The sequence below is a fragment of the Hypanus sabinus genome, chromosome 3 (genome assembly GCF_030144855.1).
Source record: "Hypanus sabinus isolate sHypSab1 chromosome 3, sHypSab1.hap1, whole genome shotgun sequence".
Taxonomy (NCBI): Eukaryota; Metazoa; Chordata; class Chondrichthyes; order Myliobatiformes; family Dasyatidae; genus Hypanus; species Hypanus sabinus.
In genome coordinates, this window is record NC_082708.1 from 97,297,636 (window position 1) to 97,317,235 (window position 19,600).

General features: G+C 42.9%; 1 protein-coding gene across 4 annotated transcripts in view; it reads right to left on the reverse strand.

Annotated features, from left to right (window-relative positions):
• sorcs2 (sortilin-related VPS10 domain containing receptor 2) overlaps positions 1–19,600 on the reverse strand; it is a 727,841-nt gene that overhangs the window by 43,118 nt on the left and 665,123 nt on the right. For all 4 annotated transcript variants that reach the window (XM_059964841.1, XM_059964844.1, XM_059964843.1 and 1 more), the window contains 3 exons: positions 16,373–16,506; positions 6,113–6,226; positions 2,127–2,298 (listed from right to left, as the gene is read on the reverse strand). In XM_059964841.1, coding sequence (XP_059820824.1) covers positions 2,127–2,298; positions 6,113–6,226; positions 16,373–16,506 — 420 coding nt within the window. The remainder of the gene's footprint in view (positions 1–2,126; positions 2,299–6,112; positions 6,227–16,372; positions 16,507–19,600) is intronic.

Here is a 19,600-nt window from a genome sequence, read left to right on the forward strand (position 1 = left end):
TTTCTCTGCACCTCTGTTCTAAAAGGACATCCTTCAATCCTGAGGGTGTGCCCTCTTGTCCTAGAAATAACTTTGCCTTATCTAATCTGTTCAGGCCTTTTAACATTTGGAATGTTTCTATGAGATCCCTCCTCATTCTCCTGAACTCCAAGGAATACAGCCCAAGAGCTGCCAGACGTTCCTCATACGGTAACCCTCTCATCCCTGGAATCATTCTCGTGAATCTTTTCTGAACCCTCTCCAATGTCAGTAAATACTTTCTAAAATAAGGAGCCCATAACTGCACACAATACTCCCACGAGTGCCTTATAGAACCTCAACATCACATCCCTGCCATTATATTCTATACCTCTTGAATTTTCTACATTTCAAAGGATTTTAGTGGCTAGCCAAAATATACTACAATTTATCATCTTTTAAACGGTAGGGGTCAAGGCTTTACACTAAGAACATACACAATAACAAAATTATCTGGTTTTGTTGCTCCTGAATCAGTATCTTTATAGATGAATTTTAGTAAAAGTATTATCTTCACTTTGACTTTGTGTCATTGCTACAGGTTAGTCTGATTTACTTAAAAAGCAAAAGGAAATAAGTGAATTTCTCTAATCACTAGCTGGGTAATTGCACTGGAAGTTGCAGCTTTAAAACTAAAAAGGCTCCTGGATCAGTCTGTTGTCTATGATGAAGCCCCCAGTCTCACTGAGGATGGAAATGATACACTCAATAGACTACCAACAGTGTGTGCACTGACTCACAATCAAAAATGTGATGAATGACAAAAGAAATGAGCATATTTTTTTTAAAGTGATAAGTTACTTGTGTTCTATAGACTGCATTTGCTTTGATAAAAATAGTCCAACGGCTATTACAAAATGGTAATAATTACAGAATATATGCATTTGAACTTAATTGCATTAACTGGCTAAAGATGTACAACAGGTAAATTATCTATGTATGCTTAATCTTTAAAAGTATTGATCCATATTAATTGCATTGGCACTAATTAGTTCATTGATTCCTGCTTTAAAAGTAAGGGGCCAATTAAATAATGGTTGATGATATTTCAGCTGTATAGTGATGGAAGTAAAACTACACTTACACTGAACGGATGAATGTACTCGTTCTTTGTGAAAGCTACGTAAGAATATCAAGATGCAACAAACAAAGAAACAAAGGAAAGGTCTCAGATATAGGCTCTTGACCTGAAACATTGACTGTCCATTTCTCTCCATAGATGCTGTCTGATCTGCTGAATTCCTCCAGCTCTTTGTGTGTTGCTCCAGATTCCAACATCTGCAATCTCTTGTATCTCCTAACAATATCCACTTTTTTGTATTAGTGTGCATCTATGATGTTAGGGAGTATTCTGGAGTTATGTGAATATAGCAACTATTAATTCAAACAAGAATCAGTCTTCAGTTCTTAATTTTAATTGTAATTTGCAAGCAGAAAATAGAAGTTAAAAGCAGACCAAGAGTTATGGTTTGCAAAATGGTGACAATATGCATCAGCCAAATGATAAGACAATAGGGTTGTGTTAATTGGCCTGCATCTAACCAGGCCACATGAGCTAAGTTATTTGCACCATTGTGACATAAGTTGAAGCTGGCAGATCAGGCTGATGTTATTACTGAGCATATCAAACATTGTCACAGGTATAGTAGCAATCAATAACTGATCTACTGTGGACTCAGAAGTCAGCTCGCCAAACACCACTCTTGGGCAACTGGCTTTCTGTCTTTAGAAGCTTTTAAGAGTACACGTCAATTAGTTTGTCCCAACAGGGTTGTTCAAACATTCAGAGATGTCTCCCACTGTTTATATGTAATGCAAAGGAAGCATTGTCAACCCAAAATATTGGGGTAGATGATGTCACTGTAATTATTGAATTACCTCTACTAAATTTGATCTTAAGGGTATAAAAATGAAATGTACTTTTAATTTGAGAGAGTCCACTGTGAGTGTCTCCAGAAGAATGCCAGCTTGTTGCAATGAATAAAGACTTTCATATCAACTGTTTCACTCTCTCTCTCTCTGGTGACTTCACGCACAGTCACAACATTATATTAATTTGTAATAAAACTATAATTATATTCATCTACAATCAGAAAAGCACCTGTTACCTGACTCTGAGATATCAAGAATGTAACATCATCGCCAGGGTTGACAGCTAGTCTTTCTCCTTTTGTGACTATCCGGAGCCCTCTGGGAGCCATTAGTGGGCATCGGAACTGCATGGAGCCTTGCCTTTTGTCCAAACCACCTTTACAGATGTTGAGTGTCACCTTCCTGTAACTGCCCAACACATGGAATGTTTAAGCCTTCAGACCAATATATACAATCACACACATTAAGTATAGATAGAGTGAAGGAGAGAGAAGTTAGCACACTGAATACTTCATGCATGTCTCTCTGTATCTTTTTTCCTGCCAGTTAGATTTTTTTCCCCAGGATGTTTCCCGGTCTAGAGCGAAAAGTACTAATCAAAATTACTCCAAAGCAGCAGCTTTGACAATTTCACAGCCAGTCATGAGCTTCTGAATGAAAACAAGCCATCAGCAGGTTGATCAACACCTAAAGTGTCACTTTCTTTTTGCAGAAACACCTCAAAATGAAGCACATGTCATTTCCGTGACTGCTTTGCATTTGTGTCAAAACGTTTCATAATTTAATCAAGATCATACAGCATTAGCACAGATCAGGAATTATGCATGTACAATGCCCATATTGCCCTCCTAGCACTACCGTTGCCTCAAAGTGGTACTACATATACTGATGCCAGATATAGAGTGGATTCCGGTTAATTGGGATATATCAAGACCAGTGCATTTTGCCAAATTATGTGGCTGCTCCAATCAGTCAAAGTTTCATGGAAATGGTTTAAAAGACAAACTGAGTAACGAATTATGTATTTAAATAAAAGACAAAATTAATTAAAACATTAACAATACTCATGCAATACTACAAAACTATGTATCAGTTCCTAATACGGATTGGCAGAGGAATTCATCCCCATCACATTATTTTTTACTGTGCTGAGCAGCGGTGTGGAGTTTTCCAGCACGTTTTCAATCGGAGTCTCAGTCTGGAAAGGGTCCTGATTGTGGAAAACATCATGTCTGGTCCCAGTTCTCAAGAAGGGCTGACAGAAAGTCTTAAATGATGACCCTAGAGAGGTTGGTTCTGGCTCACCCTGATACCTGGTCAGAATGGCCCTCAATCCCCTGCAGTTTGCCAACCAGAATCTCCTTGCTGTCATCTACCTGTGGAACAGAGCCTACTCCCATTGGATAAGCAGGGCAGCACTGTGAGGATCATGTTTTTGATTTCTCAAGTGCCTTCAATACCATGCAGCCCTCACTGCTGGGGGAAAAGCTCCATTCAATGCAGGTTTGCACTATCATTGTATCAGTGGATAATGGACTACCTGACTGGCAAACCACAGTTTGTGTGGCGTCAGAGCTGTGTGTCAGACATGGCTATAAGCAGCACTGGGGCCCCCAGGGGGTCTGCATTGACTCCCTTCCTGTTTACCCTGTACACCTCGGACTTTAGATACAATGCTGAGTCATGTCATCTGCAGAAATTCTCTGATGACTCTGCAATAGTTGGGTGTATAAAGGGAGGACAGGAGGATGAACACAGGGACCTTGTGGAGGACTTTGTTAAATGGTGCAAGCTGAATCACCTGCAGCTCAGCATCAGTAAGACAAAGGAGATAGTGATGGACTTTAGGAAGACTAAGCCTGCACTGCTCCCTGTTACTATTGATGGTCAGGACCTACAAGTACCTGGGGGTGCACCTGAATGGGACACTTGACAGGTGCACCAACACAGAGGCTGTGAAGGGCCAGAGTCACCTCTACTTTCTGAGGAAACTAAGGCCCCTTGGAGTATGCAGGCTTCTCTTTCACATGTTCTACCAGTCTTCTGTTGCCAGTACGATCTTCTATGCAGTGGTGTGCTGGAGCAATGACATCAACATGGGTGATGCCAACAGGCTGAATAAACTGTTTAGAAAGGCTGGCTCTATTACAGGAGTCAAACTGGGCACATTGGAGGCTGTGGTAGAACAAGGGACCCTATGGAAAGTCCTGGCAATTCTGGACAATGTTTCTCACCTTCTGCATGCCACCTTGGCTGAACAGAGAGCACTTTTAGTAATAGGCTAAGACAACTTTGTTGCTCCAAAGAGCGCTATAAGAGGCTATTCTTACCCTCGGCCATTAGGCTCTATAATGAGTCAACCTACAGCTGGGGAAGTGATGACCCCTCCTGTCAGACTGTTTGAGGTAACCCATTTTTTATTCTCTTTTACTTCTCTTCTAATATTTGTATAACTGTGCACTTGTAATGCTACTGTGACACTGTAATTTCCTTTGGGATCAATAAAGTATCTTCTTCGTCTTCTTTAAATGAACTAAATCAACACAGACACTTAGTGTAGATAATGGACTGCATTCATACAATGCCATTGATGATTGCATCCTCTAAATCTTCATTTTCATTGTAACATTCAACATGCTTGTTGATACCTTTAAATTCTTCATAGTTTCTAACTTGTTGAAGTAGTGAAATCACTCCCGTCTGTTTCTGACATCTCCAAGCCTGAATGCTTGAAACTGTAGTGAGCAAAACAGTTCTAAATTGTCTTACAGCTTATTTTGATAACTATCAGTGATAAAAAGTCACTAATTTTGAACATAAACACATGCAACTGACACTATTAAAAATAGTTTGCTTGAAGCACAGTGTGTGTCTAACAGCAATGCAAATGCATGCGACTGACGCTAGTTAGAAACTGTTCAGCAATAGACTCCTGCCCTAATTAATCGGTATGGTGTCCAAATAAATGAATGGAATCCTGGCTATTTCTCAATTAGTTTTTGTTCTTTAAAAGTTGTCCCAAATAAGTGGCTGGCCTGATTAACTGATGGCCCAATTAACTAGAATCCACTGTATATAAATATTTCAGAATAATGATTTGTCCATATTTATTAGAAGCAATGAATACTAAACAGAATATATTCCTGATAGCACATATTTTTAAAGTAAGAAATTTATTAATTTAGCTTTCTGCCAAATAAGTCTCTCCAACGTCTATAATAAATAGAAAACACAATGAAATATGGGAAAATTTATACTTATTTAGTAAATGTGTGTACATTGCTGAACGTTAATTTATGAGAAATAGAAACCAGGTGGAATCAAGAACACAAAGACTATTCGCTCTGTTGTATCGTGTCACCCATGACTCAACAGTACTTCTAATCAGTTTAATGCTAGAAACCCGAGCACAATAATCCACACCGACAGTTGAGTGTGGTGCTGGGGAGTTGGAAAGGCAATTATGCACCCATTCTTACACCAGTTCTACCCTAATACATCTTTTTTATTTAATTATTGAGATACAGTGCAGAATAGGCCATTTTGGCCCTTCGAGACACACTGCTCAGCACTCCCTGATCTTAGCTTAATCACAGGACAATTTACAATGACCAAATAAACTACCATCTGGTATGACTTTGGACTGTGGGAGGAAACCAGAGCATCTGGAGAAACGCACGCAGTCACAAGGAAAATGTACCAACTTCTTACAGGAAGCAACAGGAATTGATCCTGGGTCGCTGGCACTGTAAAGCGTTGTGCTAACCACTATCCTACTCTGCTGCCCCACATCTTATTCCCACCACGATCCTATCAACTCCCCTCAGATTCCACTGCTCAGCTAGACACTAGAGATAACTTACAGTGGGCAATAAACCCACATATTTTCAGGATGTGTGAAGCCACCTATGTAGTCAGGAGGAAAATGTGCAAACTCTACCACAGGTCAGGACCGTGCCACTGTGCTGCCCTATGTTCTTAAATCACCAATACTGCATCCATGAAAGTCTGTTACTGAGAGGGAGAAGGGATGAGGAGAAGACTGCTGCTTATAGTAAAAAAAAAACACATTAGAAGAATGCTATTAGTACCTTATCACATGAAACAACATATGCAAACCAAAAGATGTGAAGAGTGAATGAGAAGGAAGGAAGGGTTTGTATTTTGATTTAATGAATCAGAGGTTATGAAATATTGTCATTGACAGACATGCAGTACCTACCCAGAGCTTCTGGTGTACAACTGTCCCAACTTACAGTCCTCAGAAGGGGAATCTGGGTTGTACCAGAAAGCAGGGACACATCTACCATTACTTTGCTGCTCAAATCCATAATCACTGCAAAACAAAAAGAAACAAAGAGCAATTAGAAATTCTCCAACATAAGAGTAGATTTATAACTTACTATGAGGCATGGAAAATGAGAAACCTGTTGTTTACACCCCAATGTTCTTTTCCAATTATGTTTTTAAACAGATAATGATTTATGCAGGCTGATGCCTGGCAGACAGGTTGACAATCTACTACCGTACAGATTCTAAATAACTTTCAAGTAACAACACTGCATTAAGCATAGGAGGGTAGAAATTCCTCACTAAAGCTCTAAATTAGGGTAGAAATGTCTAATACACTGGCATCCATTGAAGGTTCAAAAGGGATGTGAGGGTTGAGTTTTTTTTACTCAGTGGAGGATGCCTGGAATGCACTGTTCGGTATGGTGGCAGAGGCAAATACATTAGAGGCTTTTAAGAGATGTTTAGATAAAATTATAAGACATAGGAACAGAATTTGGCCATTCAGCCCATCAAGTCTGCTCTGCCATTCCATCATGGCTGATCCTGGATCGCACTCAACCCCATACACCTGTCTTCTCGCCTTATCCTTTGATGCCCTGATCAATCAGGAAACTGATTCTGCTTTAAATATACCCATGGACTGCAGTCTGTGGCAGACATTCCACAGATTTACTAGTCTCTGACTAAATCAGTTCTTCCTTACCTCTGTTCTAAAGAGTCACCACTCAATTTTGAGTTTGTGCTCTCTAGTTCTAAATACCTCCAACCATTGGAAACATCCTGTCCACATCCACCCATCTAGTCCTTTCAACATTTGGTACATTTCAATGAGATCCCCACAAGTTCTTCTAAATTCCAGTGAGTACAGGCCCAAAGTTGCCAAACACTCCTCATATGTTAACCCCTTCATTCCCAGAATTCTCATGAACCTCCTCTGGACTCTCCAATGACAACACATTATTTCTGAGTTATGGAGCCCAAAACTGTTGACAATACTCTTAAGTGTGGCCTGACTAGTGTCTTATAAAGCCTCAGCATTATCTCCTTGCTTTTATATTCTATTCCCTTCGAACAAAATGCCACTATTGCACTTGCCTTTTTTACCACAGACTCGACCTATAAATTAACCTTCTGGGGGTCTTACACAGGACTCCTAAATCACTCTCTACCTGTGATATTTGAATCGCCTCTGATTTAGATAGCAGTCCACACTATTGTTCCTTTTACCAAAATATATTATCATACATTTCCCAACACTGTATTCCATCTGCCACTTTTTTTGTCCATTCTTCCAATTGGTCTAAGTCCTGCTGCAATCACATTGCTTCCTCAGCAATACCTACCCCTCCACCTATCTTCATATCATCAGCAAACTTTGCCACAAAGCCATCGATTCCATTATCTAAATCAAATACAACCAATGTGAAAAGTAGCGGTCCCAATATTGACCCCTGAGGAACTCCACTAGTCACTGGCAGCCAACCAGAAAAGGCCCCTTTATTCCCTCTCACTGCCCCCTGCCTGTCAGCCATTCCTCTATCCATGCCAGTATCTTTCCTGAAATGCCATAGGATTTTATATTGTCAAGCACGTGATCAGGCACCTGATGATTCGTGCATGAATGTGAGGAAGGTAGAGGGATCTGGAGATTGTGTTGGCAGGAGGAATTAGATTTACAGGGTCGGCATGACAATTTAGGCTGAAGAACCTGTTCTTGTGCTGTTCCGTTCTCCGGTCTTTGTTAAATTTTAATTAATTTAGTGTCTGACTGGAACCATAGTCTCATATTGAAATCTGTAAATGACTTGGGTATCCCATTTTTACTGAGTAAGTATGTGGAATTGATAGATTGTGCCAAGATTACTGTTGCAATCTTACGTTTTATGTATTAAATATTAATTATTTAAGCATGCTGATTGCTACAATGAAGGAAAAAATTGGCTCCTCACAATTCGGTGGTCAAAATTAATCAGCAAAACACAATAAAGTTATTATGCACTACTAAATACTGCAACATCTTTTCAGAGTTCTTGAAGCTGATTACATTAACATCTCACATACGCTTGCTCTGCAACGTGGATGTTGAAACTACTAACCTCAACTGAGCACAATCTGAAGCAGGTTGTATGGCTACAATACGAAAACAGTTCTTCAGATGGTGGAAAACATGTATGAAAAAAGATTAGTTTGACTTGGCTTGTTTAGAATGAGAGGAGATCTCATTGAAACTAACAACTGTCTGCTGGGGCTCAGCTGAGGTGATGCTTCTCGGGCTGACAGATCCAGAAACATAGTTCTCAGTCTCAGAATATGAAAACTAGGGTGGAAATCTGCTCATTCACAGCACAGTGAGCCTATGGAATTCTCTAGCACAGATAAGGCAGCATGGTAGCAAAATAGTTAGTGAAATTTTGACTTGGAGCAAGAAGGCTTGGTGAACGGCTAAGGAATTCCGGAGTGAAGGCAGTTTTACTAGTCGGGGTAAAAGAGAAGCAAGACTGCACAAGTGCATGATGTCAGCGAGTAGAGCAGGGGTGGGCAAACTTTTTGACCTGTGGGCCACAAAAGGTTCTAAAATTTGACAGGGGTGGGGGGGCGGACCAGGAGCAGATGGACAGAGTGTTTTGGTAATACACCTCATAAGAGAAAATAAAATATCATGGGATATGTAGAAAACATGTGCTTTAATTTCAATTGAAAATGAACAAATGCATTACAACAAAATATCTGTCTTTGAAGTCCCATGGTATTTAGCTATTTATTGAAATGACTTTTAAAACACTGAAAATTAAATGAATAAAATACAGCTTTTTTAAATAGTAACAGTTATTATTTTAAAGCACTGAAAATTCTGTTATCCTTCAAGATATTATCATCATCACTCTCCTCCTGACTGTCTTTATTTTAAAAACGGTAGGAGATGCAGGTCTACTTGTCCTGCTCCTTCTTATTCAATTGTCCCCTGTGCCAAAACTCAACAACGACCAGCACAAGGACAGAACAGTGACAGCGCGCCAGTATGCGGAGCGCGTTATTTGATCTGGAGCGCATTTTTTATTTTGAGAACGTACGTGCACCTGCGCACTACTCATGTCCATCACTTAACAGAAATGACATGTAACATGTAAGGCTTATTGAAAAAAATATTTTCAAATGCATTTTTTACATAACACAACGAAGAAACTTATTTTTAATTTCAGTGGGAACAGTGTTGTTGGTCTCCCTTTATAGCCAGCGCATCAAAGTCTGGATTTAGTTTTGTTGTGGCGATTCTCAGGATGGATCTGAGGTGTTGGTCAGTTAACTTGGATCTGTGGCTGGCTTTGTTGATGTTCATGACGCTGAACGCCTGTTCACACAAATAGGTCGAGCCGAACAAAGAGTAAAGCGCAAATGTGGAGTAATACGCTGCACCTCAACAAAGGTCAATGTGTAGCGGTGTGCTACATGCAGCGCTAAAATTACGACACGGAGTTGGTAACTGCAGTTAACTGCAGGTAACTGCAGAAGAAAAAAACTTTATTCGAAATCCCCAGCCTCACTTTTAACCCTCCCTCAACCTGCCCCCTGTGGCGCAGAGGCTCCAAAGCTCTGTGCTCGCAAATCCCCGCAGGCTATCTTCCTTAGCTGGAATGCTGGCTAATTGTGAGCCGGTTCGGATGTGCCAGGAAATGGGTCGCCACAAATGTATATAGAGTGCGTCATCTATTGGGAAAACGCCAGAATTGCGGGGAAAAAACGTTAACAAGGTTTATTAATATAATTTCATCAAGTTCTGCGGGCCAGATTAAAAAGCTTAACGGGCCGCATATGGCCCCCGGGCCGTAGTTTGCCCATGCCTGCAGTAGAGTGAGAAAAGTTCAAAAAGAAGACTGCCATATCCAGTGGGCAGCGGAGTGAGAGGCAGCAGAGTGATAGGGCTTTGGCTCAATGGGCTTAGGCAGTAATGAGACGAGGTAGGTTTACCTGTGTTAATTGCGGAAAGGAAGTAGTTTGTGTGTGAGGCCAGTTTTCTGAGCTCGGTGTCAGATGTGGGAGGTCCTGGAGTCACCCAGCCTCCCGGACGGCTATATCTACACCTGGTGTGTTGAGCTTCAGCTCCTAAGGGACCAAGTTAGGGAACTGGAGGTGCAGCTCGATGACCTTCATCTGGTCAGGAAGAGCGAGGAGGTGATAGAAAGGAGTTACAGGCAGGTGGTCACACCGGGGCCAAGGGAGACGGACAAGTGGGTCACAGTCAGGAGAGGGAAGGGGAAAGAGTCAGGTACTAGAGAGTACCCCTGTGGCTGTACCCCTTGACAATAAGTACTCCTGTTTGAGTACTGCTGGGGAGGACACCCCACTGGGGGAACTGACAGTGGCCGTGCCTCTGGCAGAATCTAGCCCTGTGGCTCAGAAGGGTAGGGAAAGGAAGAGGAAGGCAGCAGTGATAGGGGGCTCTATAGTTAGGGGGTCAGACAGGTGATTCTGTGGACGCAGGAAAGAAACTCGGTTGGTAGTTTGCTTCCCAGGTGCCAGGATCTGGGATGTTTCAGATCGCGTCCAAAATATCCTGCAGTGGGAGTGAGAACAGCCAGAGGTCATGGTACATATTGATAACAATGACATAGGTAGGAAAAGGGAAGAGGTCCTGAAAAAAGACTACAGGGAGTTAGGAAGGAAGTTGAGATGCAGGACCGCAAAAGTAGTAATCTCGGGATTACTGTCTGGGCCACGCGACAGTGAGTATAGGAATAGAAGGAGGTGGAGGATAAATGTGTGGCTGAGGGATTGGAGCAGGGGGCACGGATTCAGATTTCTGGATTATTGGGACCTCTTTTGGGACAGGTGTGACCTGTACAAAAAGGACGAGTTGCACTTGAAACCCAGGGGGACCAATATCTTTTTGGGGAGGTTTGCTAAGGGTACAGGGGAGAGTTTAAACTTGAATTGTTGGGGGGGGGGGGTGGGAACCAAACTGAAGCGACTGTAGAAGAGGCTTTTGACTCACGAATAAAGAAAGTTTGTAGACAGAGTGTGAGGAAGGGAGAGGCAGGTGATAGAGAAGAGACATGCTCAGACTGAAGGTTTGAGATGTGTCTATTTTAACGCAAGAAGTATTGAAAACAAAACGGATGATCTTAGAGCGTGGATCAGTACTTGGAGATATGATGTGGTGGCCATTACAGAGACTTGGATGGCTCAGGGACAGGAATGGTTACTTCAAGTGCTGGGTTTTAGATGCTTCAGAAAGGAAAGGGAGGGAGGCAAATGAGGTGGGGGCGTGGCACTATTGATCAGAGATAATGTCATGGCTGCAGGGAAAGTGGACACCATGGAGGGATTGTCTACGGAGTCTCTGTGGGTGGAGGTTAGGAACAGGAAGGGGTAAATAACTCTACTGGGTGTTTTTTATAGGCCGCCCAATAATAACAGGGATATCGAGGAGCAGCTAAGGAAACAGATCCTGGAAAGGTAATAATAACAGAGTTGTTGTGATGGAATATTTTAATTTCCCAAGTATCAATTGGCATCTCCCTAGAACAAGGTATTTAGATGGGGTGGAGTTTGTTAGGTGTGTTCAGGAAGGTTTCTTGACACAATATGTAGATAAGCCTTCAAGAGGAGAGGCTGTATTTGATTTGGTATTGGGAAATGAACTTGATCAGGTGTCAGATCTCTCAGTGGGAGAGCATTTTGGAGATAGTGATCATAATTCTATCTCCTTTACAATAGCATTGGAGAGAGATAGGACGGACAAGTTAGAAAAGCATTTAATTGGAGTAAGGGGAATTATGAGGCTACCAGGCAGGAAATTGGAAGCTTAAATTGAGAACAGATGTTCTCAGGGAAAAGTACAGAAGAAATGTGGCAAATATCCAGGGGATATTTGTGTAGAGTTCTGCATAGGTACATTCCAATGAGACAGGGAAGTTATGGTATGGTACAGGAACCGTGGTGTACAAAGGCTGCAATAAATCTAGTCAAGAAGAAAAGAAAAGCTTATAAAAGGTTCAGAGAGCTAGGTAATGTTAGAGATCTAGAAGACTATAAGGCTACTAGGAAGGAGCTTAAAAAGGAAATTAGGAGAGCTAGAAGGGGCCATGAGGCGGCCTTGGCGGGCAAGATTAGGGAAAACCCCAAGGCAATCTACAAGTATGTGAAGAGCAAGAGGATAAGACATGAAAGAATAGGACATATCAAGTGTGACAATGGGAGAGTGTGTATGGAACCGGAGGAAATAGCAGAGGTACTTAATGAATACCTTACTTCAGTATTCACTATGGAAAAGGATCTTAGTGATTGTAGTAATGACTTGCAGCAGACTGAAAAGTTTGAGCATGTAGATAATAAGAAAGAGAGTGTGCTGGAGCTTTTGGAAAGCATCAAGTTGGACCAGATGAGATGTACCCCAGGCTACTGTGGGAGGAGATTGCTGAGCCTCTGGCGATAATCTTTGCATCATCAATGGGGATGGGAGAGGTTCCAGAGGATTTGAAGGTTGTGGATGTTGTTCCTTTATTCAAGAAAGGGAGTCCAGAAAGCCCAGGAAATTATAGATCAGTGAGTCTTATGTCAGTGGTTAGTAAGTTGATGGAAAAGATCCTGAGAGGCAGGATTTATTAACATTTGGAGAGGTATAATATGATCAGGAATAGTCAGCATGGCTTTGTCAAGGAAACGTCATGCCTTACGGGACTGAATGAATTTTTTGAGAATGTGACTAAACACATTGATGAAGGAAGAGCAGTAGATGTAGTGTATATGGATTTCAGCAAGGCATTTGATAAGGTACCCCTTGCAAGGCTTATTGAGAAAGTAAGGAGGCATGGGATCCAAGGGGACATTGCTTTGTGGATCCAGAACTGGCTTGCCCACAGAAGGCAAAGAGTGGTTGCAGACGGGTCATATTCAGCATGGAGGTCGGTATCAGTGGGGTGCCTTAGGGATCTGTTCTGGGACCCTTACACTTCATGATTTTTATAAATGACCTGGATGAGGAAGTGGAGGGATGGGTTAGTAAGTTTGCTGATAAACAAAGGTTAGAGGTGTTGTCGATAGTGTGGAGGGCTGTCAGAGGTTACAGCGGGACATTGATAGGATGCAAAACTGGGCTGAGAAGTGGCAGATGGAGTTCAACCCAGATAAGTGTGAAGTGGTTCATTCTGGTAGGTCAAATATGATGGCAGAATATAGTATTAATGATAAGCCTTTTGGCAGTGTGGAGGATCAGAGGGATCTTGGGGTCCAAGTCCATAGGACATTCAAAGCAGCTGCGCAGGTTGACTCTGTGGTTAAGAAGGAATATGGTATACTGGACTTCATTAATTGTGGGATTGAGTTTAGGAGCCGAGAGGTAATGTTGCAGCTATATAGGACCCTGGTCAGATCCTACTTGGAGTACTGTGCTCAGTTCTGGTCATCTCACTACAGGAAGGATGTGGAAGCCATAGAAAGGGTGCAGAGGAGATTTACAAGAATGATTCCTGGATTGGGGAGCATGCCTTATGAGAATAGGTTGCGTGAACTCGGCCTTTTTTCCTTGGAGTGACGGAGGATGAGAGGCGACCTGAGAGATGTGTATAAGATGATGAGAGGCATTGATTGTGTGGATAGTCAGAGGCTTTTTCCCAGGCTGAAATGGTTGCCACAAGAGGACACAGGTTTAAGGTACTGGGAAATAGGTACAGAGGGGATGTCTGGGGTAAGTTTTTTGCACAGAGAGTGGTGAGTACGTGGAACGGAGTTGCCAGCAACGGTGGTGGAGGCGGATACGATAGGGTCTTTAAGAGACTTTTGGATAGGTACATGGAGCTTAGAAAAATAGAGGGCTATGGGTAAGCCTAGTAATTTCTAAGGTAGGAACATGTTTGGCACAACTTTGTGGGCCGAAGAGTCTGTATTGTGTTGTAGGTTTTCTGTTTCTATGCTATTACAGTGCTGGAAACCAGGGTTCAATTCTGCTGCTGTCTGCAATGAGTTTGCAAGTTCTCCCCGTAACCAAGGGAGTTTCCTCCCACATTCAAAGATGTAAAGGTTAATTGGTCACATGGATGTAACTGGGCAGCAGGGGATCAGCTGGGCCCGAAGTGCTGCATCTCTACTGTGAAGGCCGTTCCTGAATATATTTAAGGAGGTAAATGGATTTTGAGTCACAAAGGGTATCAAGGATCCATGGGAAAGAGTGGAAATTATGGCATTGAGATAGAGTATCAGTCATGATCATATTGAATCGTGCAACAGAATTAAAAGGTTGAAAGGCCTTTTACTGTTCTCATCTTTTGATGTTTCTGCACTGGGAAGTGTTGAAATACTCAGTTTAATAATGCTGGACAGATTTTACACATTAGCTTTCTCTTTGTAGACATTCCGGAGGCAAAACATCAGCGAGGTCATGGACCCTACACAGATTACAGAGGAGGAGATGCTTGTTGTCTTGAGGCAAATTAGGGTGGATACATCCCTAGGGGTTCCCTTGGACGCTGCAGGAGGCAAGTGCAGAAAATGTAGGGGCCCCAGCAGGGATATTTATATCATCCTTAGCGACAGGTGAGGTACTGGAGCAATGGAGGATAGCCAAGGTTGTTCCACTGTTTTAGAAAGGCTCTGAGAATAAACCAAAAAATTACAGGGCAGTGAGCCTGACATCAAGTAGTGGGAAAGTTATTGGAAGGTATTCTAAGGGACCAGATATCTAAGTATTGGGTAGACAAGGAATGATTAGGGATAGTCAACATTGTGGTGTGTGCGATTAGGGCATATATAATCAATCTTACAGAGTTTTTTGAGGAAGTTACCGGGAAAGCTGATGAAGAAAAGGCAGTGGATGTTGCATGAATTTTTGCAATGCCTTTAACAAGGTCCCCCATGGGACGCTGGTCAAGAAGGTTCAGTTGCTTTGCATTCAGGTTGAGGTAGTAAATAGGACTAGATACTGGCTTCACAGGAGAAGCCAGATGGCTGCCTCTCTGACTGGTGGCCTGGGACTAGTGGAGTGCTGCAGGGTCCATTATTGCCTGTCATGTATATCAACGATCAGGATGATGCTGTAGCAAATTGTATCAGCCAATGGCGGATGACACCAAGTCTGGGAGTGTAGTAGACAGTGAGGAAGACTAACAAAACTTTCAATTGGATCTGGACCAGCTGGAAAGACTTGCACTTTGGAGGGAGGGCACCGAGGAGTGCAGTAGAACAGAGGGATCTGGAAATACGAATCCAAAATTCCTTGAAAGTGGCAACATGAGTAGATAGGGACGTAAAGAGAGCTTTTAGCACACTGGCCTTCATAAATAAAGTACAGAGCAGAGAAGCTGGGATGTCATGCTGAAGTTGCATAAGACATTGGTGAGGCCCAATTTGGAACAATATATGCAATTCTGGTCAGCTAGAGTACCTACAGGAAATAGATCAATAAGATTGAAAGAGAAAATTTACAAGGACATTGTTGAGCTTTGAAAACTTGAGTCACTGGGAAATGTGGAATAGGTTCGGACTTTATTCCTCAGAATGTAGAAGAATGAAAGTAGATTTGATAGAGTACACAAATTTCTGAAGAGTATAGATAGGGTAAATACAAGCTGGCTTTTTCCCACAGAGGCAGGGTGAGACTAGGTCATGGGTTAAGGGTGAAAGATGAAATGTTTTAGGGAAGCATGAGGAAGAACTTCACTCAGAGGGTCATGAGTGTGGAATGAGATGTCAGCGGAAGTGATGGATATGGGTTTGATTGTAACACTTGGATTGGTACATTGAGGGGTATGGAGGGCTATGATCAATGAGGCTCGGCAGACTGATAGTTCTGCATAGGCCAGGTGGGCCAAAAGCCTGTTTCTGTGCCATAGCTTCCTATGAATGTGTAACAAAATGCCCCGATACTTGTACAAATGTTGCAAGAGACTTTGTGCCAGGAAATTCAAGTGATTTTTCCCATTATCTTAACAGTTATCTGTGGATTGGAGCTTCAATTGCAACACATTCAAATAAATACATACAAAGTGCATTCCATAGAATAGCCAATGCAATAAATTTACATGTTTCACAAACTCTGCTTTTGAGATTTACTGTATTTAATTAAGCGATGCAGATGAATGACATTGCTTTTGTAAACTAATTGCTAAACCATGCAAACTTTAACTTTGAGCCATTCTACTGTATTTATAATTCTAATGTAGTAAAACTAGTCTGTTCACAAAAGCCAATTCATTACCATTCAAAGTCAAATTCTGTGCACTGGCAAGGTTTTGATGAAAGCGCTGAAGTAAAGTCCTTCCCCTTAATGCACCATGACGATATTTTTCGCTTGCGGAACTGTCTCTTCTCTCCCATGATGCAATGCTTATCCTAAAGAAAGACAAACTGATGGTGAGTATCCACAACCTAACACCTCAGAGAAATGACTCCACTCAGAAGGCTATTGCGTGCTTCATATCTGTGACAGTATTCTCAGTATCTGCTCTGCTTTCTTCCAGCAATTTCAATTGCTAATGTCTCAGTGTTACAACAAATTGATGCTATCCTTGAAAAATCAGTGTTACCTTAACAAATTGATGCTATCCTTGAAAAATCAGTGTCACTCTAAATGCTGATTCCTGCTGTACTTGGATTTTTTTTCCATTAATATGCCCAGATTTGATGTTAGGTTGACTGACCCAGCTAATCCTTCTCTCTCTCTCTCTCTCTCTCTGTACACAAAGCCTCCACTAATGCCAGGCTGAGGACCTGCTTCATAAAACCTCCAAGTATCTCACTAAACTGTAATACTTTTTCTTCTTTTTAAACTATGCCTACATTATGAAATATCGATAAGTATCCATTCTGCGATACTGTGGCGTGTTGCACTTTGGGAGATCAAACGTAAACATATGCTGTTAACAGCAGGAACCTTTGCAGTGGTGATATCCAGAGGGTTCTGCGGGTCTCCCTGATAGTGGCTGCACAGGTTGATAGGGTGGTAAAGAAGCTGCATGGTAGGCTTGCCTTCAGTAGGCAAGGCATTGATTTTCAGAGCCAGAAAACTACGCTCAGTATTAGGTACACCTGTACCCGTTTGTTAACATAATGCAAATATCTAATCAGCTGATTCTGTGGCAACAACTCGATGCATAACAGCTCGCGGACATGGTCAAAAGGATATTCGGGAACACCAGAACGGGGGAGAAGTGTGATCCAACTGACTTTGACTATGGAGTGATTTTTGGGACCAGAGCTGGTGGGCTTGAGTAGCTCAGAAACTGATCTGGGATTTTCACACACAGTTTCTAGTTATCAGAGCATGCAGAGAATGAATAGAAAATGAATGAAAGGCAAAACAGTGGAGATGATTTATCAGTGAACGATAATTTACTGGTAAGCTGTAAAATAATGAGCCTCGAGGGTCATAAAACAAGAAAGAGCAGATATGTAACAAGACAGGGTAATTAAAGGCTAGGAGCAACTGGATGAGGCTGGATGAGTGAACAAGGATTGGGAATGAGAGCTGGGTTTAAATGAGTTGGAAATAAGTGGCAGGTGATTCCTGCTGGCTGGGTGGAGACTGAGAGGTGCTGGCTTACGCAGGTCTGACAGGACCCTTCTCCCTCCTTTTGCTGGCACTCGACTGCCCAGGACAATCTGGATGGGATAGGTGGAACTCCTTGATAAGCAATGGATCTAAGATGAAACTGGACAGCACCCAAGACCTCTCCTCTGGGCCATACCCTTCCAGTCAACCAGGTATGGCACACCCAGTCCTCGACAACATGAATCCATCAATGGGCAAACCGTGTACACTGGACCACCTTCCACCACCCTGGGCTCCAGAGGTGCAGGCTCAGGTGAGCTGAGTGGTCCATGGAAAACAGGCTTGAGATAGGACATGAGGAAGGCAGGTGTGATCCTGAGGGGCAATGGCAGCCAGAGGTAGTGAGTGACAGGTAATCTTAAAGGGACCAATGGACCAGGACAGGCGTTTGCAGGAGTCGGTGTGCAGGGAACAGCCAGACATGGTCTCCAGGCTGAAGGAATCTGGCTGAGCACTGATGGTGGTGACAATAAGCATGGATGGCCCTCTGTGCCCTCTTCCAAGAACTGTGCCATCAGAGAACCAGAGCCCTGGTGACAGGACCTCCACAGGGAACAATGGGGGCTGGTAGCCACGAAGCACTTCAGAGGGTGGCAGACGAGGTGTGCAGATTGTGGGACAGCTTGGCCCTGAGCAGATGCTACATCCATGTGGAAGGGATAGAGACGGTGGAGCATCACAGACACTTCTCCACTTGCTGACTGTCCGTTGCTCTGCAGATGATAGCCAGAAGACAAATGCACTGAGGTGCCAGAAGCGTGAGATTAATTGTGGGCCCCAGTTCGACACAATGGCCTGAAGGAAACAGTGGAGGTGAACTACATATAGGAGAGCCAAGTCTGTCATCTCAGCGACTGAAAGAAGTTTAGGGAAACCAATAAATTGGGCCACCTTGGCGAACCGGCCCACTACTGTCACAATCACTGGAAGGTGGAAACCTGTCATGAAATCCATGCAATGTGAGACTACAGGTTTAGAGGAACCAGTAGAGGCCACAGAAGACCAGATGGTTTCTAGTTGGAGGAACTGGACTGGATACACTGAGGGCAGACAACAATGAATTGGCGTCTGTCTCTGATCAAGGTGAGCTACAGAACAGGCATTGCAGAAAATCCAGAGTCCATCGTCTGCCTGGATGGCTGGAGCAGGATGAAGCTGGAGTGCCTCAGAGTGCAAGGCTGCCATACCGGGTGTGTTGGCAGGAGCAGGCTTCCACTGTAGGGTCTGGTGGATTGGTTCGCAAGATGTCAGATGATCAGGGAGTTGATCTGGGAGGACAGAATGATGGGCTGAGAGTCAATCTCAGTTTCAGCTGAGGTGTCTGCCTTGGTGTTCTTGGAGTAAGAGAGAGTGAAGCTGAAATGCTCTAAGAAAAGGGCTGAGCGAGCCTGCCTTGGGTTGAGTGATGGGCCTGTTGTATGGATGTCAGGTTCTGGTGGTCCACTCAGTCAGGAAAGGCTCGATGTTTCCCATCAGTCTCTATTCCTCCACGACCCCTTTAATGACAGGTAACTCCCTGTCTTCTACACCATAACAGAGTTGTGTAGAGTTGAACCTGCATGAGAAGGCAGCATAAGGGTGTGTCTTTTATTCAATGACGCACCTTTGTGCCATCATTTGATGGTCCAAATGGCCTAATTCTGCTCCTGTGCCTTATGGTGTAATAGGACAATGGAGATGAGATGGATAATAAATCAGCCATGATGGAAAGATGCCAGACTCAATGGGACAAATGGCCTAATCCTGACTTTATGTCTAATGGTCTTCCTGTCTGGCCCCAGAGCCCACATCAACCATGTCCACTTCTACCACAAAAGATCCAGAGAACGGAGAGGTGGTGAGCCGTCTCTTGAACTCCTCAAACCCGTGATCCAC